This window comes from Pongo pygmaeus, chromosome 6 (genome assembly GCF_028885625.2).
Source record: "Pongo pygmaeus isolate AG05252 chromosome 6, NHGRI_mPonPyg2-v2.0_pri, whole genome shotgun sequence".
Taxonomy (NCBI): domain Eukaryota; kingdom Metazoa; phylum Chordata; class Mammalia; order Primates; family Hominidae; genus Pongo; species Pongo pygmaeus.
In genome coordinates this window covers 78,215,882-78,242,178 of record NC_072379.2, presented here as the reverse complement: position 1 = coordinate 78,242,178, position 26,297 = coordinate 78,215,882, and the positions used below count along the sequence as shown (strand labels likewise).

At 37.5% G+C, this 26,297-nt stretch overlaps 1 protein-coding gene across 3 annotated transcripts in view; it reads left to right on the top strand.

The window, feature by feature from the left end:
- Window positions 1-22,724, top strand: part of NXPH1 (neurexophilin 1) — a 336,096-nt gene extending 313,372 nt beyond the window's left edge. For all 3 annotated transcript variants that reach the window (XM_063667529.1, XM_054496865.2, XM_054496866.2), the window contains one exon: window positions 18,490-22,724. In XM_063667529.1, the coding sequence (XP_063523599.1) occupies window positions 18,490-19,251 (762 nt within the window). In that variant the 3' untranslated portion in view covers window positions 19,252-22,724. The remainder of the gene's footprint in view (window positions 1-18,489) is intronic.
- The last annotated feature ends 3,573 nt before the right edge of the window (window positions 22,725-26,297 follow it).

Below are 26,297 nucleotides of genomic sequence, written 5' to 3'. Positions count from 1 at the left end.
CACTCTGTCTTCCTCAATGGTTGAGCTAATTTACACTCCCACCAACACTGTAAAAGCGTTTCTATTTCTCCACATCTTCTCCAGCATCTGTTGTTTCCTGACTTTTTAATGATCACCATTCTAACTGGCATGAGATAGTATCTCATTGTGGTTTTTAATTTGCATTTCTCTAATGACCAGTGATGAGCTTTTTTTAAATATGTTTTTTGGCCACATAAATGTCTTCTTTTGAGAAGTGTCTGTTCATATCCTTTGCCTACTTTTTGATGGGGTTATTTTTTTCTTGTAAATTTGTTTAAGTTATTTGTAGATTTTGGATATTAGCCCTTTGTCAGATGAATAGAGTGCAAAAATTTCCTCCCATTCTGTAGGTTGTCTGTTCACTCTGATGATAGTTTCTTTTGCTGTGCAGGAACTCTTTAGTTTAATTAGGTCCCATTTGTCAATTTTGGCTTTTGTTGCCATTGCTTTTAGTGCTTTAGTCATGAAGGCTTTGCCATGCCTATGTCCTGAATGGTATTGCCCAAGTATTCTAGGGTTTTTATTGTTTTAGATCTTATGTTTAAGTCTTTAATCCATACTGAGTTAATTTTCGTATAAGGTGTAAGGAAGGGGTCCAGTTTCTATTTTCTGCATATGGCTAGCCAGTTTTCCCAACACAATTTATTAAATAGAAAATCCTTTCCCCATTGCTTGTTTTTGTCAGGTTTGTCAAAGATCAGATGGTTGTAGATGTGTGGCATTATTTCTCGGGCCTCTGTTATGTTCCATTGGTTTATATAACTGTTTTGGTACCACTACCACGCTGTTTTGGATACTGTATCCTTATAGTATAGTTTGAAGTCAGGTAGTGTGATGCCTCCAGCTTTGTTCTTTTTGCTTAGGATTGTCTTGGCTATACAAGCTCTTTTTTTGGTTCTTTGTGAAATTTAATGTAGTTTTTTCTAATTCTGTGAAGAAAGTCAATGGTAGCTTCATAGGGATAGCATTGAATCTATAAATTACTTTGGGCAGTATGGCCATTTTCACAATATTGATTCTTCCTATCCACGAGCATGGAATGTTTTTTCCATTTATTTTGTCCTCTCTTATTTCCTTGAGCAGTGATTTGTTATGATTTCCATTCTTTCGTATTTGCTGAGGAATGTTTTACTTTCAATTATGTGGTCAATTTTAGAATAAGTGTGATGTGGTGCTGAGAAGAATGTATATTCTGTTGATTTGGTGTGGAGAGTTCTGTAAATGCCTCTTAGGTCCTCTTGGTCCAGAGCTGAGTTCAAGTCCTGAATATCCTTGTTAATTTTCTGTCTCATTGATTTGTCTAATATTGACAGTGGGGTGTTAAAGTCTCCCACTTTTGTGCGGAAGTCTATGTCTCTTTGTAGTTCTCCTTGAAGAGGTCCTTCATAACCCTTGTAAGTTGTATTCCTAGGTATTTTATTCTCTTTGTAGCAATTGTGAATGGGAGTTCACTCATGATTTGGCTCTCTGTTTATTATTGGTGTATAAAAATGCTTGTGATTTTTGCACATTGATTTTGTATCCTGCTACTTTGCTGAAGTTGCTTATCAGCTTAGGGAGATTCTGGGCTGAGACCATGGGGTTTTATAAATATAAAATCATGTCATCTGCAAAAAGGGACAATTTGACTTCCTCTCTTCCTATTTGAATTTCCTTTATTTCTTTCTCTTGCCTGATTGCCCTGGCCAGAACTTCCAATACTATGTTGAATAGAAGTGGTGAGTGAGGGCATCTTTGTCTTGTGCCAGTTTTCAAAGGGAATGCTTCTAGCTTGTGCCCATTCAGTATGACATTGGTTGTGGGTTTGTCATAAATAGCTCTTATTATTTTAAGATATGTTCCATCAATACCTAGTTTATTGAGAGTTTCTAGCATGAAGGGGTGTTGAGTTTTACTGAAGGCCTTGAGCAGGTGTTGAGATAATCATGTGGTTTTTGTCATTGGTTATGTTTATGTAATGTATTATGTTTACTGATTTGTGTATGTTGAACCAGCCTTGCATCCCAGGGATGAAGCTGACTTGATCATGGTGGATAAGCTTTTGGATGTGCTGCTGGATTTGGTTTGCCAGTATTTTATTAAGGATTTTTGCATCAATGTTCATCAGGGATATTGGCCTGAAATTTTCGTTTTTTGTTGTGTCTCTGCCAGGTTTTGGTATCAGGATGATGCTGGCCTCATAAAATGAGTTAGGGAGGACTCCCTCTTTTTCTATTGTTTGGAATCATTTCAGAAGGAATGGTACCAGCTCCTCTTTGTACCTCGGTAGAATGCTACTGCGAATCCATCTGGTTCTGGGCTTTTTTTGGTTGGTAGGCTATTAATTACCGCCTCAATTTCAGAACTCGTTGTTGGTCTATTCAGGGATTCAATTTCTTCTTTGTTTAGTCTTGGGAGGGTGTATGTGTCCAGGAATTTATCCATTTTTTCTAGATCTTCTAGTTTATTTGCATAGAGGTGTTTATAGTATTCTCTAATAGTAGTTTGTATTTCTATGGGATCAGTGGTGATATCCCCTTTATCATTTTTATTGTGCCTATTTGATTCTTCTCTTTTATTCTTTATTTGTCTGCCTAGCCATATATTTTGTTAATCTTTTCAAAAAACCAACTCCTGGATTCATTGATTTTTTGAAGGATTTTTTGTGTCTCTGTCTCCTTCAGTTGTGCTCTGATCTTAGTTATTTCTTGTCTTCTGCTAGCTTTTGAATTTGTTTGCTCTTGCTTCTCTAGTTTGTTTAATTGTGATGTCAGGGTGTTGATTTTAGATCTTTCCTCCTTTCTCCTGTGGGCATTTAGTGCTATAAATTTCCCTCTAAACACTGCTTTAGCTGTGTCCCAGAGATTCTGGTATGTTGTGTCTTGGTTCTCACTGGTTTCAAATAACTTATTTATTTCTGCCTTAATTTCATTATGTACCCAGTAGTCATTCAGGAGCAGGTTGTTCAGGTTCCAGGTAGTTGTGCAGTTTTGAATGAGTTTCTTAATTTTGAGTTCTAATTTGATGGCACTGTGGCCTGAGAGACTGTTTGTTATGATTTCTGTTATTTTGCATTTGCTAAGTAGTGTTTTACTTTCAATTATGTCGTCAGTTTTAGAATAAGTGTAATGTGGTGCTGAGAAGAATGTATATTCTATTGATTTGGGGTGGAGAGTTCTGTAAATGCCTATTAGGTCCTCTTGGTCCAGAGCTGAGTTCAAGTCCTGAATATGCTTGTTAATTTTCTGTCTCATTGATTTGTCTAATATTGACAGTGGGGTGTTAAAGTCTCCCACATTTGTGTGGCAGTCTAAGTCTCTTTTTAGGTGTCTAAGAATTTGCTTTATGAAACTGGGTGCTCCTGTATTGGGTGCATATATATTTAGGATATTTAGTTCTGCTTGTTGCATTGATCCCTTTACCATTATGTCATGCCCTTCTTTGTCTTTTTTGGTCTTTGTTGGTTTAAAGTCTGTTTTCTCAGAGACTAGGATTGCAACCCCTACCTTTTTTTTTTTTTTTTTTTTGCTTTCCATTTGCTTGGTAAATATTCCTCTATCCCTTTATTTTGAGCATACTCTATTCCTTTATTTTGTGTTTGCATGTCAGATGGGTCTCCTGAATACAGCAGATCGATGAGTCTTAACTCTATCCAATTTGCCAGTGTGGGTCTTTTAATTGGGACATTTAGCCCATTTACATTTAAAGTTAATAATGTTGTGTGTGAATTTGATCATGTCATTATGATGCTGGCTGGTTATTTTGCCTGTTACTTGATGCAGTTTCTTCATAGTGTCGATGGTCTTTACAGTATGGTATGTTTTTGCAATGCCTGGTACTGGTTTTTCCTTTCCATATTTAGTGCTTCCTTCAGGAGCTCTCTTAAGGCAGGCCTGGTGGTGACAAAATGTCTCAGCATTTGCTTGTCTGTAAAGGATTTTTATTTCTTCTTCACTTATGAAGCTTAGTTTGGCTGGATATGAAATTCTGAGTTGAAAGTTCTTTTGTTTAAGAATGTTAAATATTGGCCCCCAGTTTCTCGTGGCTTGTAGGGTTTCTGCAGAGAGATCCACTGTTAGTCTGATGGGCTTCCCCTTGTGGGTAACCTGACCTTTCTCTCTGGCTGCCCTTAACATTTTTTCCTTCATTTCAGCCTTGGTGAATCTGACAATTATGTGTCTTGGGGTGGCTCTTCTTGAGGAGTATCTTTGTGGTGTTCTCTGTATTTCATGGATTTGAATGTTGTCCTGTCTTGCTAGGTTGGGGAAGTTCTCCTGGATAATATCCTGCAGAGTGTTTTCCAACTTGGTTCCATTCTCCCTGTCACTTTCAGGTACACCAATCAAAGGTAGGTTTGTTTTTTTCACATGTTCACATATTTCTTGGAGGCTTTGTTCATTCCTTTTCATTCTTTTTTCTCTAATCTTGTCTTCACACTTTATTCATTAAGTTGATCTTCAATCTCTGATATCCTTTCTTCCACTTGATTGATTCAGCTACTGATACTCGTGTATGTTTCAAGAAGTTCTCATGCTGTGTTTTTCAGCTCCATCAGGTCATTTATGTTCTTCTCTAAGTTGGTTATTCTAGTTAGCAATTCATCCAACCTTTTTTCAAGGTTCTTAGCTTCCTTGCATTGGGTTAGAACATGCTCCTTTAGCTTGGGGGAGTTTATTATTATCCACCTTCTGAAGCCTACTTCTGTCCATTCGTCAAACTCATTCTCCATCCAGTTTTGTTTCCTTGCTGGTGAGGAGTTGTCATCCTTTGGAGGAGAAGAGGCATTCTGGATTTGGAATTTCAGCCTTTTGCACTGGTTTTTCCTCATCTTTATCTACCTTTGGTCTTTGATGTTGGTGACCTTTGGATGGGGTTTCTGTGTGGATGTCCTTTTTGTTGAGGTTGATGCTATTCCTTCCTATTAGTTTTCCTTCTAACAGGCCCCTCTGCTGCAGGTCTGTTGGAATTTGCAGGAGGTCCACTCCAGACCTTGTTTGCCTGGGTATCACCAGGGGAGGCTGCAGAACAGCAAAGATTGCTGCCTGTTCCCTCCTCTGGAAGCTTTGTCCCAGAGGGACACCTGCCAGATGCCAGCTGGAGCTCTCCTGTATGAGGTGTCTGTCGATCCCTGCTTGGGGGTATCTCCCAGTCAGGAGGCACGGGGGTGAGGGACCCACTTGAGGAGGTGGTCTGTCCCTTAGCAGAGATCAAGCGCTATGCTGGGAGAGCCACTGCTCTCTGCAGAGCCAGCAGGCAGGAACATTTAAGTCTGCCAAAGCTGTGTCCACAGCTACCACTTCCCCCAGGTGCTCTGTCTCAGGAAGATGGGAGTTTTATCTATAAGCCCCTGACTGGGTCTGCTGCCTTTCTTTCAGAGATTCCCTGACCAGGGAGAAGGAATCTAGAGAGGCACATTGGCTACAGTGGCTTTGCTGAGCTGTGGTGGGCTTCACCTAATCTGAACATCCCCCAGCAGCTTTGTTTACACTGTGAGGGGAAAATCGCCTACTCAAGCCTCAATAATGGTGGATGTCCCTCTCCCCACCAAGCTCAGGCATCCCAGGTCGACTTCAGACTGCTGTGCTGGCAGTGAGAATTTCAAGCCAGTGGATCTTAGCTTGCTGGGCTCCTTGGGGGTGGGATCCACTGAGCAAGACCACTTGGCTCCCTGGCTTCATCCCCTTTTCCAAGGGAGTGAACGGTTTCATCTCACTGGAGTTCCAGGCGCCAGTGGGGTATGAAAAAAAAAAAAAAAAACAAAACTCCTGCAGCTAGCTCTTTGTCTGCCCAAATGGCCACCCAGTTCTTTGCTTGAAACTCAGGGCCCTGGTGGTGTAGGCACCCAAGGGAATCTCCTGGTCTGCGGGTTGTAAAGACTATGGGAAAAGTGTAGTATCTGGGCCAGAATGCACCATCCTTCAAGGCACATTCTCTCACAGCTTCCTTTGGCTAGGGGAGGGAGTTCCCTGACCCCTTGTGCTTCCCGGGTGAGGCAACACTCCACCCTGCTTCTGATTGCCTTCCATGGGTTGCATGCACTGTCTAACCATTCCCAGTGAGATGAGCTGTGTACCTCAGCTGGAAATGCAGAAGTCACCTGCCTTTTGCATCGATCTTGCTGGGAGCTGCAGACTGGAGCTGTTCCTATATGGTCATCTTGCCAGTCATCTATTTTTCTCTTTTTTCTTTCTTTAAAATAACCTTAGCATACTGTACCTTTTTTCTTTATAAATTTTTAATTTTTTAAAACTTTTGATTATTGTGTAATAACACTTAGGTTAAAACACACACTATAAAGCTGTACAAAATATTTTCTTTCTTTACATCCTTATTCTATAAACTTTTTCTATTTTTAAAATTTTTATATCTTTTGCTTTTTAAACATTTTTAAAAATGAAGACACAAGCACACATATTAGCCTAGGCCTACACAGGGTCAGCATCATCAAGACATTATTAGGTGATAGGAATTTTTCAGCTCCATTATAATCTCCTGGGGCCACCATTGTATATGCAGTCCATCTTTGTCTGAACATCAATAGGCAGTGTGTGACTGTACCTCTAAAGATGACCACAGAGTTGTCAGAATTATGCTAATTCCCACTTCAGTTTGTTTGGATTATTTGAGCTGATGTAATGTTTCCAGTCAGAAGACAAGAATAGAATAGCAGTGCACATTCTGAAAGCCTTATTTTCCTTTCTCCTTCAGGGTTTCATAAGCTAACTTGACATAATAGGTCTCATGTGTTGTGCTCAAACTGCATATAATGCTATATTTATGCCTTATATTTGTAGCCCCTATATTTATACCTTAGTATAAAAGAAATGAAGGAAATAAGTGCATATCCTCTTCTCTAATTTTTAGCCAGAATTACATAGATAGCTTCCCATTGTTTGGGTGGCAAGAAGAATAAATACAGGCATGTATTTATCCCCATGATATGCACTACATACAAATTTTTTAGTTTTGTCTTCACAAAAACCCAATGAGTTAGGTATTGTCTAAATTTTTTAATTGGATAAAATTTGGCTCTAAGAGGTAGACAATGATGAAGTAGCAGAATTTGCATTTAGACCTATGATCTCTGACTGCAAAGCCCATTCTCTTAGTTCCTATGTAATACAGGCTCCTGGATCCTACTGGGTTAAGAGAGAGCCATGAAGCTCCTCTTCTGCTTTTCCATTGTTAATGCAGCTCTGTGGTACCTGAAGCACTGCTTTGCACGAAGGAAATGATGTACCTTTTTTGTTGCTTGTTTTTTGCTTTTGTTTTTTTTTTCCTTTAAATTTATTTATTTATTCCCAGGTTTACTGATATATAATTGACCAATAAAAATGGTATATACTCAAGGCATATAATGTGATGTTTTGATTTATGTATAAACTGTGAAATGATTACCACAACCAAGGTAATTAAAATATCCGTTACCTCACATAGTTACCATTTTTTTGTGTGTGTATGTAGTGAGAACTCGCCTACTCTCTTAGCAAATTTCAAGTATAGAATACATTGTTAATAACTGTAGTCACCATGTTGTACATTAGAACTCCAGAACTTATTCATCACATAATCAAATGTTTGTATCCTTTAACCAACGTCTTTCAATTTCCTCCATTCCCCAGCCTCTGGCAAATACCAGTTTACTTCCTGTTTCTGAGTTCCACTTATTTGGATTCCACAAACAAGTGAGATCATGCAGTATTTGTTTCTGTTATCTAGCTTATTTTACTTAGCACAATGTCCTCTAGATTCATCCATGTTGCTACAAATGACAGGATTTCTTTCTTTCTTAATAATTTTCTCATCCATTATGCGTATTTCTCATAAATTATATAGCTCATATCTTCTTTTTCCATTCATCTCTTGATGGACACTTAGGTCTATATCTTGGCAATTGTGAATAATGCTGCAACGAACATAAAATGCAGATTTTTTTGAGACCCTGATTTCATTTTCTTTGGATATAAACCGAGAAGTGGGATTGCTGGATCAAATGGTAGTTCTATTTGTAGTTGTAGTTTTTTGAGGAATCTCCATATTGCTTTCCATAATCTCTCTACTAAGTTATAATCCCATCCACAGTGTACAACTGTTCCCTTTCTCCACATCGTCATCAGCACTGATTATTGTTTGACCTTTTCATAGTAGTTATGCTGACAGGTGTGAGGTGATATATCACTGTTGTTTTGATTTACAGGAAGGAATGTATTTTTGATGTATTAAAACACTGCTTTCCTCTGGCTTATGTAAAATGCAGGCACTTTGGGTATTATCAATAAAATACAGGCTCTAAATTTGTAAGAAAGAAATCTCTGAGTGCCATGTGTCCCCCTAAAATATTGATTGTGAATCAAATAACATTCACTATTAAAATAGATGTAGCTAAGAATATGAACCATACAGGTAATTTATTAAGTGCTTACTCTATGCTAGGCACTCCTTTTGCCAAGATACACATGGCATAAAATAGAAAGAACATCTCTCAAAGATTCTTAAGACTATAGTCTTGGGAAACTAAACTCTTGAGATAATTGTATGAAAAAGAGTCTAACACATCTTTAAATAGCTGCCTACCTTTCTCTAAACTAGTTAAGAAAGGGTCTAATGAAAACATGGGCACCATGTAATCTACCTTGTAAGATTCAGAGTGCCTGAGATAGAATTCTAAATTTCTTTGCAGAGAGAAAAAGCAAAACAAATTAAAAGATGAAGGAATACTATATCCATGTAAGTCTATGACCAGTAAAGACACTTTTGGGTATGGACAACTCATTTTATCCTATATGAACTTCTTTTAAAGGAATCATACAAATATATACACCCAGAAAAATGAAAATTCAACGAGAGAGGGGAGTGGGATATCTGAAAAAGCAAGGAGCAAAGAAAGCAATGGAATCAAGGCTAAAATAGTAACTATGTAACCTGGCTATGAAACAATGTAATAATTAAGGATCTATCACACGAAACGTATATAAAATGTAAAAATATGGTATATTCATAATATAGAATTCTAACTATACTTAAGTTTAAAATAAAGGTGATGTATCTGAATATACTAGCTGAGATGTGTCTCTAAGATATTTTGTTAATTGGAAAATATATAATGTAATTTATAAAATAGACACCATGTATGTAATATATTTATATATGAAAAAGAAAATACTTAGGAACAATATATACCAAAATTTGAATAGGTTTTATCTTTGGGGGGGTGGGATTGCAAGGAAGCAGGGGTTGATGATGAAGAACATCTTTTACAATTTATTTTATTAATTTCCTATAATGTTTAATGTTTTAATAAGCATAAATGAATGTAAAATTTCATTATTAAAATGGCTTTTAAAAATAAAGGCTATATCCTGTGGAATAGTGAGAAGTAGCTTACCAGCAGTGATCTTGGACAAGTGCTATTTGAGTTTCCATATCTCTTCAGTAAGCTGAAGACTTCGCTATTGACCTCAAAGTTAGTGAGTGTGTGAGTGTGTGCGTGTGTGTGGTTTAAATGTAATACAATGCCATATGTAAAGTGCTAATTACAATGTCAGTGATATAGTGTGCCCTTAACCAATAGTAGTCGATATTATGCAACATATATTCAACGTAGGTAACCATAAACCACTAAAATGAAGTTGTAATCATAGAGCAATGTTAGTTTGTTGGTTACTTATTCACCAATGAGCAATGTTGCTTAAGCAATAGTATTTTTTTTTTAAACATTTTTGTTTGTGTTCAGACATTTGGTGAAATAAATATAAATTTTTCAAAGCAATCTTGAGATTATTTATACTGAACAGTAATAGATCAACAGTAAAATATGCAGGTTGGTAAAAGTTAAAAGACATCTCATTTCTCATTTATAAAAAGAGACATACAAATGTTTGGAGACACTTCTAGTTGAAGATTGTGTATATAAGGAAGTAAACATTTTGTCACCTAAGGCCAGAATAGTTGAAGTGGGAGTGAAGTCGAGAAGTGGTTTATTCCCCCAAAATGGTGTCTTTCAACAATATTTTAAAAGATAACATATTGGCATTATTACTATAAACCTATTATGAGATGACATTAGAACAAGCAGTGTGTAATTATGCTCCTAACATGTATAGGAGGAGCTAGAGCAAAGTGTGGCAACTCTTTTTTTTTCTTTTTTTTTTTGAGATGGAGTCTCGCTCTGTGGCCCAGGCTGTAGTGCAGTGGCGTGATCTCGGCTCACTGCAAGCTCTGCCTCCCGAGTTCATGCCATTCTCCCACCTCAGCCTCCCGAGTAGCTGGGACTACAGGCGCCCGCCACCGCGCCCGGCCAATTTTTTTTGTATTTTCAGTAGAGACAGGGTTTCAGTGTGTTAGCCAGGATGGTCTCTACCTCCCAACCTCGTGATTCGCCCGCCTCGGCCTCCCAAAGTGCTGGGATTACAGGCGTGAGCCGCCGCGCCCAGCCAAAGTGTGGCAACTCTTGATGTGCTCACACTTCCACCATCCAATGGTGGTGTTTTCTCTCTAGCCCCAAACTCAGGTTCTGTCCTAGGTATGCTCCTTTGATGTTAGATCTAAGCTTGGTCTTTGTTTAATGTTAAAGAAAATGACCCTTGTCTATGCCCCTATTTTTATATAGTCTCAAAAGAATAATATATTTAAAAATGCATACACATGTTAAGAATCTTTATGTCTCAATGTTTCTGAAACAATGAGACAAATAAAATTTGTGGAAATGGTATCATTGAACTAGAGAGCCAGCTCCTTTGGTAATGGGCATTGGCCACTTTTGACATGGAAAATTATCCTCAGGAAGTATATTTGGTGTTTTCATTATAATATTATAGAAAATATTTATAGAAAACGTCTCATATGCTTTGGTTTGTTTGTTTGTTTGTTTTTTGGTAATCATCTTTATGCCGTAGTCCTTACCACTTCTGACGATCAACCTGGCTCCTCTTCTGCCTGTCCTCAAAGTGCTAACATTTTTAAAGATATTCTTAGCATACTTCTTTATTACCACGTTACTTGCACAATACCATCTACTCATACTACAAAATCAACATCACCATCCCTCTCATGTCTCCAGACCTTCAGATCCTTGTTCCCAGTTTCCTAGTGGATGGCATCACCAGAATGACTTCCCACAGGCACTTAAACTCCCAATATTTCTATGAGATTTAATTTTATTTTCCAGCCAACTTGTTACCGCTGTTTTCCTTACAGATGCAAGCAAACTTTCTCAACCTTTTCATGTTTCTATTTAGCCAAGAATCATCAAGCTGAGTTAATCCTACCTCTGAATTATCTCTTAGATCCATCATTTCTTCTTCTTTTTCTCTGCTACTGTTTTGGTTCAGGTTCACTTCTTTTTCAAATGAAGTATTGCAATTAGTTATTTAACTAGTCTCCCTTCCTTCAAGGTCTCTCTCTATTAAACCACCCTTTAATATCTACTCAGTGATTCTTCTAGAGCCAGGATGACCTACTTAAAAAGAAAGCAAAATGAAATGTAGTGACTCCCTATTTCCTGTAAGATTAAGTTTAAATGCCTTAGCAGCACCTTTACGATTTGGCCCTAGCCTGCCTTCTACAAGTTTTTGGCAAGCTCTTCTATTTCTCCTCTAAAGTAATGCTCCCTAGGGTTCAGCAGTAAGAAGCTATTTTCTTTTTTTCCCCTTTCTTTATTGACAAGTGAAAATTGTGTATAATTATGGTGTACAGTATAAGGCTATGAGATATGTATACATTGTGGAATGGCCAAATCAAGCTATTTACCATATGCATTATCTCACATACTTGTTTTTTGTGTATGGTGAGAATGCTTAAAATCTACTCTCTTAGCATGGTCTCACTTATATGTGGAGTGTAAAAAAGTTGAACTCATAAAAACAGAGTAAAATTGTGGGTACCTGGGGGTGGGGGTGGGTGGAGTAGAGAGATGTTTGTTTATGAATATAAAGTTTTAGTTAGAGAATAATAAGTTTTTTTTTTCATTCTTACATTTGACATATCCTTTCTCTGCTCTGTGCTTTGGCACTGACTGCCCCAAGACAGAGTCTTGCTCTGTCGCCAGGCTGGAGTGCAGTGGTGCGATCTTGGCTCACTGCAACCTCCGTTTCCCGGATTCAAGCCATTCTCCTGTCTCTGCCTCCCTAGTTGCTGGGACTACAGGCGTGTGCCACCACGCCCAGCTAATTTTTTTTTTTTTTTTTTTTTTTTTGTATTTTTAGTAGAGAAAGGGTTTCACCATGTTGGCCAGGATGATCTGATCTCTTGACCTCGTTATCTGCCTGCCTTGGCCTCCCAAAGTGCTAGGATTTCAGGCAAGAGCTGCCGTCCCCGGTCCTGTTCTTTATTCTTGGAAGAACTCCTCTGGCCCACGCACTAGCTGTTAAACTACCAAGCCTCTTTTATCTACCATATCTAAGGATCATCTCTTCTGTTATACCTTCTCTACCTTTCAACTTTGACTATGATTGCTGGAACGTTACACATAGTGCTGGTCGCATCACACTGTGATGGCTTAATTGATGCCTCCAGTAGACTGTGAACTTCTTGAGAGCCAGGACCATGTGCCATTGATGTTTGCATTTCTTTATTCAACTCAATATTCTTGTAGTCTCACTATACAGCTATTTTGTTAATAAGACAAAAGAAATTGGAGTTGTTAGTCTTGAACAGCTCTGGGGACTTTGCTAAGGAACCTTCCTGTTTTTTCCAGATTTATATTCTCTTTTAGACATTGCCCTACTCCCTTCCTAACCTAAGTAAAAAGCAAGGAATGAGGGAATAAGAATATTTAAGACAGTGTTAATGATGATTACAGCTGAAACCTGCTTTGATTCTTTACCCACACTGAGATGTTCCAGAGAGGCTTCCTGACTGTCAGCACCACTTGAAGCCTTTCCCATTGTATCATTGAAGGCAAATAATTCATTGCATTTGGAAGTTAAGCTGTTTAATAGCTAAATTTATGCTCATCCTTTGTTAACTTGAGTTCAGCCACTTACTTTACTTGCCATATTTTTAGGTAGTCACAGCAGCACTTTCAAAAATATATGCTTGCTTTCTTTCCTTTTCAACATTTCAATTCATGTTTCATTGTTTGGAGTTCAATATATATTGATGCTATCCTTAATATAAATTTAAAAAATTATTTGATTGTGGTATGAGCACTTAATGTGAGTTCCACCCTCTTAACAAATTTTTAAACTGTAAAATACAATATTGGCTATAAGTACAATGTTGTACAGCAGATCTCTAGAATTTATTTCAACCTGATTAACTAAAACTTTATGCTCATTTTCTCCCCATTTTCTTCTCCCCCCCCCTTTCCCCCACAACATGCTTTTTTTTAAATTGTTTGCTTTATGTTTGTGGTTATATTGAAGGGAGATTTTCTTTCAAGAATGCTTTATGCTCTTAAATCCAATTACAAATTAATAGTTTACATAAAATATTATGTAGTGAGTTTCAGAGGTAAAAATATCTGGTGATGACAACAGCTAAGACTACTATTGAACAGTGTTCCAGGTACTGTCCTTAGTAATTTGAATGGAGTCCCCTATTTAATCCTCACAACAGCCCTGTGAAGAAGATTGATATTATTCTTCTGTTCCCTAGAAGAGAGAAACAGTGAAGCTTAAACAGGTTAAGTAACTTGCCCACATCACACAGCTGTTAAAGATCAGAGCCTGGACTGGGATTCAGGCAGTCTGACTCCAGAGTGCACTCCCATAGTTACTACAGCTGTGGATAACATAATTTAGAACTAAACAATTTTTATTCTGCCTGAAAATCACAGGTTTGTCTGTCAGAGGAGTCTTAGCATCTTTTTGAATAGATTGATTCTTCCTTCTTGAAACCATATTCACTACTTCCACATGTTTTCCTTTCATTTCCCCCTATGCTACTGGTAAGTTGAACTGTAAATCCCTCTTCTCCTCCTTCTTTGGGATAATTTCATTACTGCTTCATTAGCCAGTGCATCATGAAAGCATCTCAATACAGCCCTTTGCTGATGCTGAGATATAAGCACTAAGCCACTACTAAATGCGTTCCTGTATTTATTCTTTTTGCCACACAAACAATGGGAAACTGTCTAGATAATTCCAGGCAAAAACCAGAGAAGAGGATACACATGTATTTGTTTTATACTGAGTCATAAATGTAGGAACTGTGATAAGGGCAATGCTTATGTAACTAGGCAAGTGCAGATTCAGATGTTTAATCATTTAGATTTTATTACACACACACACACACACACACACACACACACACACACACACACATACTGTCTCCCAAATCCAAAGGTATGTACTATTTTTACTGATTAATGTTAGTTTTAAATTTTACATTATAGCTACTCTGTGTTATAGAAAAATAGTATCTTTTGAAATGCAGTACCTTCAGAAAATTAGTGGGAAAGCTGTAGTTGTTTTTATTAGTTTTATAATTATAATGAAAAATGCTAACTCTGGAACTGCTAAGGATAATACTTTTGATGTGAGAGTAAATATTTTTCCATAATGGAATGGCTTTATTGTCAGGATAGATTGGAAATGTAATGCTTTTTTCTTTATTTTATTTTATCTTATTATTATTATACTTTAAGTTTTAGGGTACATGTGCACAATGTGCAGGTTTGTTACATATGTATACATGTGCCATGTTGGTGTGCTGCACCCATTAACTCGTCATTCAGCATTAGGTATATCTCCTAATGCTATCCCTCCCCCCTCCCCCCACCCCACAACAGTCCCCGGAGTGTGATGTTCCCCTTCCTGTGTCCATGTGTTCTCATTGTTCAATTCCCACCTATGAGTGAGAACATGCAGTGTTTGGTTTTTTGTCCTTGTGATAGTTTGCTGAGAATGATGGTTTCCAGTTTCATCCATGTCCCTACAAAGGACATGAACTCAACCTTTTTTATGGCTGCACATGGTGTATATGTGCCACATTTTCTTAATCCAGTCTATCGTTGTTGGACATTTGGGTTGGTTCCAAGTCTTTGCTATTGTGAATAGTGCCGCAGTAAACATACGTGTGCATGTGTCTTTATAGCAGCATGATTTATAATCCTTTGGGTATATACCCAGTAATGGGATGGCTGGCTCAAATGGTATTTCTAGTTCTAGATCCCTGAGGAATCGCCACACTGACTTCCACAATGGTTGAACTAGTTTACAGTCCCACCAACAGTGTAAAAGTGTTCCTATTTCTCCACATCCTCTCCAGCACCTGTTGTTTCCTGACTTTTTAATGATCGCCATTCTAACTAGTGTGAGATGGTATCTCATTGTGGTTTTGATTTGCATTTCTCTGATGGCCAGTGATGATGAGTATTTTTTCATGTGTCTGTTGGCTGCATAAATGTCTTCTTTTGAGAAGTGTCTGTTCATATCCTTTGCCCACTTTTTGATGGGGTTGTTTGTTTTTTTCTTGTAAATTTGTTTGAGTTCATTGTCGATTCTGGATATTAGCCCTTTGTCAGATAAGTAGGTTGCAAAAATTTTCTCCCATTTTGTAGGTTGCCTGTTCACTCTGATGGTAGTTTCTTTTGCTGTGCAGAAGGATGCTTTTTTCTTAAGAAAAGTTATATATTCCTATGCGCAATCCTCCTCTCAACTTTATCCTATTAGAATATTTTTCCTCTCAACTTTATCCTATTGGAAATTAACATTTAGTTCTTATTAAAAATTACTTGTGCTAAAGCAACCATTTTGCTTTTATTAGTCATTTCTACTGTTTGAACGTGGTCCATTTCTGTGATACTATTTTAGTATGAAGAAAATCTGTAAACAGGAAAAATTTGGGTACATAGGGGAAAGGAGAGATACCAAAGCAAGGGTTGAGCAAAAGTGAAAGGGAAGTACTTACAACTAAAAAAAAGTTGGCAGCAAAGATAACCTTCTGTCAATTTCCTATATTTTCCTCAAGACCACTAATGGCCATCTGATAGACCCATTTAACTCCACAGCAGGGTGTTTGCTTATTGTTAGGAGCTGACACTTTAAAAGGACTGACTACATACACGAGGCTGGTCCATGTTTCTCTTAGATGTGACCTTGCCCCAACAATAATCCAGAGACTGATTCTCCATTGGTCAGTGTTATCTATTCTTCCTTCACCTCTGCACACAATGGCCCTCTGCATCTTTCCATGAAGGCATTGCTATTGCCTTGGGGATCACAGCAGATGCAACTGTACTCGAGCTAGCAGCCTGAAAGAGTTGACAGTTTTTTTGTTAGCTTACCCAAAGTTTCAATTTTAGCTTTTAGGGTGCTGTCACGGCATACAAATGCACGATGAAGTTGCATTTTATCTCAGATGCAATGAATTTTCATGGAGACAAACTTGCAGGGTTTTTAAGCTCAGCATTATTAGGAAGATTACAGCTTCAGCTGGTATTCTTTCTGTGGTGAGAACAGTCCAACCACACTCATGTTACCTCAATTTGAACAGGCAAATAGGAGACTACTTCCTAGCTTGAAAAGAAGGATTACAAGATCTAAGAGCTTTTGTTCTAGTTTAGATGACCGAGGTTCTCTGCATCCAAGTCCCTGGGGGAGCCCATTTTTTTCCACATTCCAAGCACTTGGCTGTGTAATCCTGAGCAAAACTTCTACCAGGCAAGATCTCCATATGTATTATTTGGCTTCTTTCTCTAATTGTCCTCAAACATCAGCTTGATGGTCACAATAATAGCTACATTTATTGAGCCCTTTCCAAATGCTAGCCACTGTTCTAAAGGTTTTACCTGTTTAGCTCATTCAATCCTCACAAACTTATGAAGTAGATATCATATTGCCTACATTTTACAGATTCAGGAAACAGAGGCAGAGGGAAGTTAAATAACTTCACCAGGGGCACATAGCTTGGCAGTGTCAGAACTGGGAGGGAGTTCCAGGGAGTCTGGCTCTAAAATTTATGGTCTTGCTTCCCAGGGATTGAGAGCGCATCCTTTCAGCAACAAGTGCTATTTTCAGGTCACATTTGTATCCTAACAAGAGTCCCACACAGCTAAGTCCTGGGAAGTGTCCCTGGAACACAGCTATAATTCCCAATGGGCCTGAATTTTAAAAACCTTTCCAGGAATGACCATTCATTTTAAGAACAGTTTGGAAGGAGACTGGAGGGTCCAATGAAGCTGCTGAGTAGTAATCAGGCTGGTATCTGAGACAAGACTCAGAACTGGTTCTCCAGGGGCATGGCAATATAAGTTTATTGTGAAATGTGGCTTTTTAATGGGTAGCTGGGGACTCCATTCAACAGCCTTACCTTAAAACAGCAAGTTCGCATATTGAATGGTTTACTGGTCTTGGCTATTTTAGTTCCCGTGGGTCCTTAGTTCTGTTAGCTCCTGTTCTTGATTCTTCCATGTCAGGATAAGAAATTACTGCTTTAACTACAGGCCAGTGTGGTCATTGTGGCCACTGGTTCTTCTGTATCTCTGTGCAGTTCGAGATACAATTCTTTCCTAAGAAATAATCTTGGGGTCCTAGGAGAACAGTGTCTGCATGTGACTCTCATAATCCACCCTGAAGTGACCTCTCAGTCATTGACCACATGTTGGTTTCTCTAGAATTGACAATTACTTAAAGTCACTTTCCTAGATCACACGTTAAGCCCTGCAAGGTGAAAAATTATGTCTTATTCAATATATTCATTGCTTATTATAGGTGGTAGTAAACATGTTATTTTGTTTTGACCAGTTAAAATGTACTAGAGTCTCTTTGCAAAACTGACTTTTCTAATATGACTGTAATATGGATAACTAGTCTAAAGGGTGTCAGTTGACATATGTCTGAGAATCACAGAGTTTATTTCATATTTATATATTTCTTCTAACAAAATGGGATACATGTGCAGAATATGCAGGTTTGTTACACAAGTATACATGTGTCATGGTGTTTTGCTGCACCTATTGACCCATTCTCTAAGTTCCCTCCCCTCCCCTCTCCACCCCTCAACAGGCTCTGGTGTGTGCTGTTTGCCTCTCTGTGTCCAGAGAATCATACAGTTTTAAAGCTTAGGGTAATTGTGAAGTAGAAAAAGAACATAATGATTTATAAAATTTGATTTCAAAAGTGTTTGAATTTTTGTGCTAAGAAGTAATTACTTTGGTTTATATTTGAATTAACTTTGCTTTATTCATGCTGGGTAGCCTTTTCTTCCATTAACCAATGGTTCTATATGATTTTTGGGTCATATTTAGTAGTTTTTCCACCCACATCTCCCTTCTTCCATTGTTATACAAAAATAAAAGTGGTATTTTATCACATATTAAAAAATATTGGCCAGATGCTGATGGTGCTTTTAAAATGTAATTATTTAATTCTGAGACTCTGGGAGAGGAGGCTTAGATCTGTGCTTTGGGTGTTCTTCTCAGATGCGGTGCTTTTAAAAAAAAGTGTAATTATTTAATTCTGAGACTCAGAGAAGGCTTGGATCTTTGCATTGGGTGTTATTCTCAGATGCAGAGATGTAAATGCCATTTTTCTGTTCTGTTTTCAGGTCACATGTGCCAATTTAACGAACGGTGGAAAGTCAGAACTTCTGAAATCAGGAAGTAGCAAATCCACACTAAAGCACATATGGACAGAAAGCAGCAAAGACTTGTCTATCAGCCGACTCCTGTCACAGACTTTTCGTGGCAAAGAGAATGATACAGATTTGGACCTGAGATATGACACCCCAGAACCTTATTCTGAGCAAGACCTCTGGGACTGGCTGAGGAACTCCACAGACCTTCAAGAGCCTCGGCCCAGGGCCAAGAGAAGGCCCATTGTTAAAACGGGCAAGTTTAAGAAAATGTTTGGATGGGGCGATTTTCATTCCAACATCAAAACAGTGAAGCTGAACCTGTTGATAACTGGAAAAATTGTAGATCATGGCAATGGGACATTTAGTGTTTATTTCAGGCATAATTCAACTGGTCAAGGGAATGTATCTGTCAGCTTGGTACCCCCTACAAAAATCGTGGAATTTGACTTGGCACAACAAACCATGATTGATGCCAAAGATTCCAAGTCTTTTAATTGTCGCATTGAATATGAAAAGGTTGACAAGGCTACCAAGAACACACTCTGCAACTATGACCCTTCAAAAACCTGTTACCAGGAGCAGACCCAAAGTCATGTATCCTGGCTCTGCTCCAAGCCCTTTAAGGTGATCTGTATTTACATTTCCTTTTATAGTACAGATTATAAACTGGTACAGAAAGTGTGCCCTGACTACAACTACCACAGTGACACACCTTACTTTCCCTCGGGATGAAGGTGAACATGGGGGTGAGACTGAAGCCTGAGGAATTAAAGGTCATATGACAGGGCTGTTACCTCAAAGAAGAAGGTCACATCTGTTGCCTGGAATGTGTCTACACTGCTGCTCTTGTCAACTGGCTGCAAATACACTAGTGGAAAACAATCTGATGTAATTTCTGCCCAGTCAGCTTCATCCCTCAGTATAATTGTAAATCATCACAGATTTTGAAGTCACACCTGAAGACATGTTCTCACATATAGAGGTACACAAACACACTGTCATGCACATTTCAGCTTGCATCTATCATGATTCCTGTTGACAGGGCTTTCATTGTCTGACTCATAATGGTTCAGGATCAACTGTCATCAAACGGAAGGATTAACTAGACAGAGAATGTTTCTAACACTTGCTGTTATGGAAATCTCTTTTAAAGTCTTGAGTACATGCTAATCAATAATCCCCACTCATGCATTCCTACTGCTTGGAGTAGCTGTACTGGTAAATACTACTGTAGGAGTATCTGCTTGTTAAAATGGAAAAATGTGTCTTTAGAGCTCAGTATTCTTTATTTTACAAACACAACAAAATGTAGTAACTTTTTTCCGGCATACAGTAGGCACATTCAAGGTGGTCCAAGATGGCTCTTTTTTCTATGAAAAGGGCCTGTTCTCAGTAAAGATGAGCAAACATTTGGAATTTACATGTGGGCAGACATTGGGATAACAACTTTCATCACCAATCATTGGACTTTTGTGAAGTTGAGACCAGCTAAGGCTACTTAAATAAGTTCTGATCACTACATAAGAAGGGAAATTCCTGGCAGACACCATGTAAGTTATAAGTGTCTGTCTTATCTTTACTACACATATTGTAACAAATTCAATATCCTAGTCTTCATTTGTATGAATGGTTTGTATTGTACATAGTTTAACCAAGTGTTATTTGAGCTGCTTATTAATATTAACTTGTACTTGTCTCTCTGCTTGTTATTGGTTAAGAAAAAAGGATATGAGGAATTCATTTTATCAATGTAGCTGTGAACGCCATTAAAAAGACAAACTTAATGTACAGAGCATTTATTCAGATCAAGTATTGTTGAAAGCTATACATATACAACATTACAGTCTGTCTGTATCTAGATATTTTATTTCTGGACAAAATGAAATGTACATAAAAATAAAACACTTAAAGTTGAGTTTCAATATGTACTTGTGTAAGATGGTGATTTAAATGTTTCTGACAAGAAGAATGTGCTGGAATACAGTCCTGGCTTTGCATCTCATATCTCTAAATTTGTACAGAACTATCTAAACTGTTGTTAGTTGCCCAGTCAAAACAACTTAAGAGTTTCAATCTGAAGCCTGGGGAATTTGTGGCATATAGCGTTGCACACATTTTTGGTTTACTGTCATGCTAGTTATTCAAGAATACCAAAAATCAATGAACATAAGGAGATAATTGAGGTCTCCTAAATTAATTATGTATAGTTGAATTATTTCCTGACCAGTCTTTATTTAGCAGAAGAACGGAAGTGAAAGCATTCTTTTTGCTTTAACAGAGTCAAGATGCCTGAAGATTGTGGCTGAATTTTCCTGATTATACTGTAATGACTCAACTCAACTGAAGAAATTGTGATAACATTGGAGGGCTTCAATGCTCAATTTACCTATAGCAGATTGGATCAACTTTATTTAGCATTGTTTATGGACATTAACTTTATTTTAAAAAATAATTGCTGTACACAGTCTCAGCAAAATAACCAGATGAAGAAATATGTGAGGTGACCAATTTTTAAAGCCACGAGTTAGGAATTGGAATTTGAATTGTTTCAAAGGTTAACAAACTATGTCAAATTAAGAACACAAATTCATTATCATCTTCCCCTTATGGTACTTAGAAGTAAGTCTGTTTTCATATAGAAAATAATGAAAGTACTGCAAGAGAAACAAAACCACAGAGTTCTAAAGTGAGAACTCAATAACCGATTTGATTAACGAGAGTCAACTGCAAATCAAACACTCATTACTCTGTTAAATGTCCATTTCTTGAAATGCTCCAAGATATCTAGACCATTTATATCAATATATTTAGTAATTAATTTACTGTAGAATTTAGAAGCTAATGTTAGAACAGCATCTCTTTGGCACAACAGGCAGTAAGACCTTAATGAGTCCTGGCAGCTGAACATACTTGCCGTAGATAAATCTTGTCACTCTGGAGTTTATTTATCAAAAGTGATCACTTAGGAATTAGTTGGCTCTTAGCAAACATGAGAGTAAGAAAGGAAAAAATATATTTTTAAAGGATCATTTGATGAGTGGACTATGAGTGTCATTGTATGGTCTGATCTGTCATTTTGTAATCCAAAATTCAAAGTAAGATAAAAATGTGCTTCAGTCTCCAACCCTCTATCTTGCATTCTAACCGCCCAGTGAAATGTAGCTTATACAGTTTTATAAACACACAGAACACAGCTAACTAACATTCATAGACTGAAATGTTTTGCTGAGATTTTCTTTAGAAGAAAAACAAAATAGGAAGCAAAGATGTAGCAAACTTCCAACAAGTATTTTAATTTTACAAAATCCAAACCTTCAGGACCCTTATTCTGGGCTGGTACACACTCAGCCCGAACTTCTATATCAACAACATCTCTATCTGTAATAGAGAAAAATTATTATGATATAGAACTTTGATTCAAAGAAATGTATTTTCACCCATTAAATTCTTCCTTTCTTGGACAAGGAAATGGGTGAAGGAAGATGATCAATGTCAAAGAACAAAGGCTCAGAGGAAAACTATTAGACCAACTTGTTGCTTAAACAAACTGGTTAAGTTTTAACTGTGTTAGAAAATGCTTTTGTTATTTGGAAAATAAACTTTAAGCAACACTAAGAAAATAACATTCTCTAGAATCCTAAATGTTATTTCATGCCTTTGCTGAAGTATAGAAAAAAAAACTTCCAGGTGGAAATGCTTAGTATCTGATGCAAACATGGGTTTGTCATCTCCTATTGTTCATTTCAAAAACATTTTAGTAAAATTTTATTATAAAGTAATGATTGTTGTAGCTTCTTGCCTCATGGAAGAAAAATGATACAAATTACTGGTTTATCTCTTTATGAAACAAAAAAAATGAATTGTCATGTTATGTTCTCAGTTGGGCATTTTTGGGTCCATGGCTCTTGAGAGCATTTCTCTGAACGAGTTGAAGGGGCATACCTGGTAATGTCACACAGTAAAGTTCTGGAAGTGATTACTTTGCAAGTAATTGAGATACTTGTTAAATTTAAAAGTGTGGACTGGGAATCTTCAGGTTCCTACATTTCAGCAATAAATTGTAAGCCATATTTTTGCACAGAATAGATTAAAAAATCATGAGAAGCCTGAGAAAGTGTTTTCTTTTCACTTTTTTCCCACTGCTTTATATGTAAGAAGCAGCCTAACCAATAAACAGCTCTTTGGAAAAGTAATGTCCATCTTCACCATCAGCTTTGAATGCCCAGTTTTAGCCTGAAACAAATTCTAATGGCTGTATTTACAAACCATTGGAAGACTTGGTTGATATACCAGTTTTAGACCTTTATTTGCCTGTTCAACTATCAATCTATTTATTTTACATTTATTTCTTTCTTTTATGTTTTTCAAATAAAACGCAAGTTAGTATACGGATTCAAATATTTAAAAATGAACAATTTGCATAAAAATTATGACCACTTGTCGAATCTCTAGACAACAAAAATTGAGTATAGGCTGAATACAAAAATTGACTATAGGCGGAATCAAATCCTGAAAAACTTATTGCAAGGTCAGGGTTTTCTCAGGATTCCCATGCAAATGAAAGAATGATTGCAGAGGTTGGGTACATAAGACAAAAAGTCTAAAATTGCAGTGTATCATTAAGTTTTATATGCAATAATATCAGAAATATTTTACTTAACAAATTTATAATTTCTGTTTACTAGGATGGGAAAGACAGAAACCTACTAATAAAAGTTTTAGTTAGAATTTGCTCCATGAGCAAGGTCTAGAGAAACAGCCTTAAGGTAAGGGAGTACTAGTGCCAAGCAGCTAGCCAGGTGTCCCGTGCGTGACCAAAAGTACTTTTATAATTCTGCATCAGTGATAATATGCCTTTTATCACTGATGGTTTGCAGGATAACTGTAAAGCTCCCAGATGTGATGGCTGTGGAAGGCCTAGAGACTTTCTGTTGGTGGCTGGAGTAGCTGTTGCCATCAGAGGCCAGGTGTTGTTACCCAAAGTTCTAGCTACTGAATTAGACATATAGCTCTATTCACATCCTCGCCCAAAAGTCTCTGGCTTTTCATTTCCTGATCTTAGGAGTTCAAAGGGACAAATAGAATGCAATTCTACTTAAACACAAGAGTAAACTTGGCCCTTGTGATTGTGATAATTTAAAAAACAATGCAAGAAAGTTGTTAGAATGCAGCTATTGTTGAATACTTTTTTTTTTGAGATGGAGTCTTGCTCTGTCACCCAGGCTAGAGTGCAGTGGTGTGATCTCGGCTCACTGCAACCTCCGCCTCCCAGGTTCAAGAGATTCTTCTGCCTCAGCCTCCCAAGTAGCTGGGATTACAGGCATGCACCAACACATCTGGCTAATTTATGTATTTTTAGCAGACACAGGGTTTCACCATCTTGGCTAGGCTGGTCTTGAACTCCTGACCTCCTGATCCACCACGGCCTCCCAAAGTGATAAGTATTTTTTTTAAATAAAAAAATCTACCATTGTTTCTATTACTGCCAAAATTTACCATGTCAATTTTCTGAAGTCCAGTTTTATTACCAAAGTCAATTTGTTTTGCATTTTATAGCAATTTTTGATAGAAAGCATGGCCAAATGACATTGCCTAAGCAGGTTAAAAATAGTTCATAAACTTTGTAAGAGAGGTAAACAATTGCTATTCTCTTTTACTAACCCCCTTAACCCAAAAGAGAAAGGGGTACAAGTCCATGATAATGGCTAATATTTGTTGAACACATAAGGGTGGGCCATTTACCGTGCTAAGCAGTTTCTACCTATTCCCTTAAGCATCATGACTCTGTGAGGAAGGTGCTCTCATGCCTGTGTTACAAGAGGAGACTGATGCTTAGAAACACGAAGTAACCTGCCTGAAGTAGCACAGCTCTTAAGTGATAAATCAAGGAGACAAAACCCATCTCTAGACTCCAGAAACTGACTTTTTAAACTGTTACTCCTCTCTGTTACTCTGTTTTCAAATTGCATTGAAAACACTTCTGCCCAAAATTAGCACATTTAATGTAAACATAAGCATGGAATCATTATATCGAAAAGAGATGAATAATACATTTAATTCATTTATTTTTCTTGGGTTTTTGCTATTTTTCTTATTTGCTCAGGTCCCCCTCATAATCCTGTGGCAAATTCCAGTTCTGGTAGCTCTCAGGCAGAAGCCAGCTATACAATGTAGTTGCCTCTGCCAATACACTGCTGTGGTAGCTAGCATTGTTCCCCAAACTACTTTTTATAAAATCATTTTTGATTTAGGACCAGAGTTGTTTCTGATCTTGATACATATGAAAGTTGCAGGTCAGGGATAAATGGAGCTATAATGTAATTCAGAATTACTCAAGATTCTTTCACAGGAATCTCATTTCAGGGAAATACTACCGCATGCTTAGGAAACTTTCAGCAACGTGATTTAAGTTTCTCTCAGAAATGACTCAGATAATTTTAACGTGGCTTTTTTCAACTGTATTTATTTCATATCATAGTGAGTCTTTCTGCCCTTCTGCTACAGGCTTTGAATTGGGTATTCTCACGGAGTCAAAAAAAAAACACATGAGGGTATTTTCTGTAAAAAGCTTAAGTGAGTTGAGGATACTTGAAAAGGTTGCTCAAATCCTCTCTTCTGATATATTTCATTTTCCTTGCTTTCAAGGTTTTATTCTTAAACACACGCATGCACACACACACACACACACACACACCCCCAAAATGGTAACAATTTCCTTATTTTACTTTCTCAAGTTTGTTAGAAACCCAGCTCTATACACAAAACAGGAATTGGAATACACTGAATGCTTTTGGCTGCTGTGCCCTGGTACTCTGACTGTGACAGTGATACTTATACTCACTTACTTTTTGTAACTTATTCATGTTTTGCTCGTGTATAAAATTAACATTCTTTAAGAAAACCATAAGCATGAAGGCAACTTGTACTCCATTATGTTAACAGAATCATGTTCAAATGCTAGCATGTTATAAATAATCTATGAACTCAATGTATGAACTCTGTTACTAACTGAACCTGGTCACTTTTTCATTTTTTCCCTAATTTTGGAAAAAAGTGAATTTTATTATTAAAACAACACATGTTCAAGTCTAAACTATTTCACTCTCTATAAATTACAAAACACTAGAAGTTTAGTTGAGCTTAAAATGATCTTCGTTTTCTTTGGTTCACAGGATTTTTGTTTCGTTTCGTCAGGTATTTGTGAGGTATTACTCATGCAGTTACTTTTAGTGGGGCCTTTTGCAGTGTGTGCCCCCAATCCCCATACACACATTTACCTATTTGTACCATGTGGGCCTCCCCCAACTTAGGCAACTACAGCTTCCCACATTCAGGTCTCTGCTGTAGCAGGGCCAAAAAACAAATAAGGAAATTGGAAATTCTTGGCAAATTTATTTTTGAAAATTTGGCAGAGCTAATGATCTTGACATAAAAAGTTTTTCTGTTTGTTGCTTTGTTTTCTTTCCACTTGAGTTATGTATATCAAAAGGAATGCCTTGAAGCATAAGGATATAAATTCTGCATCATATCTAATAGAGTTTCTTGGAAAAAGTTAAGTCATGCAGAGCCAGTTCCTCCTCACTCATTCCACCAACTCAAAATAGGTGTTCTGTATTCACACTGTGAGGAAAAGGAATTCACTAGTGGAGGCAAGATTATAAATGCCGGGGTGGCCCTTGGAAAGGGCCTTGACCTCTTGAGGCTTCGGGATCTGACAGCAGGGGGATACTTCCTCCCGGAATGGAATATGGGGAAACAGCAAGTCTTGCAGCAGAATT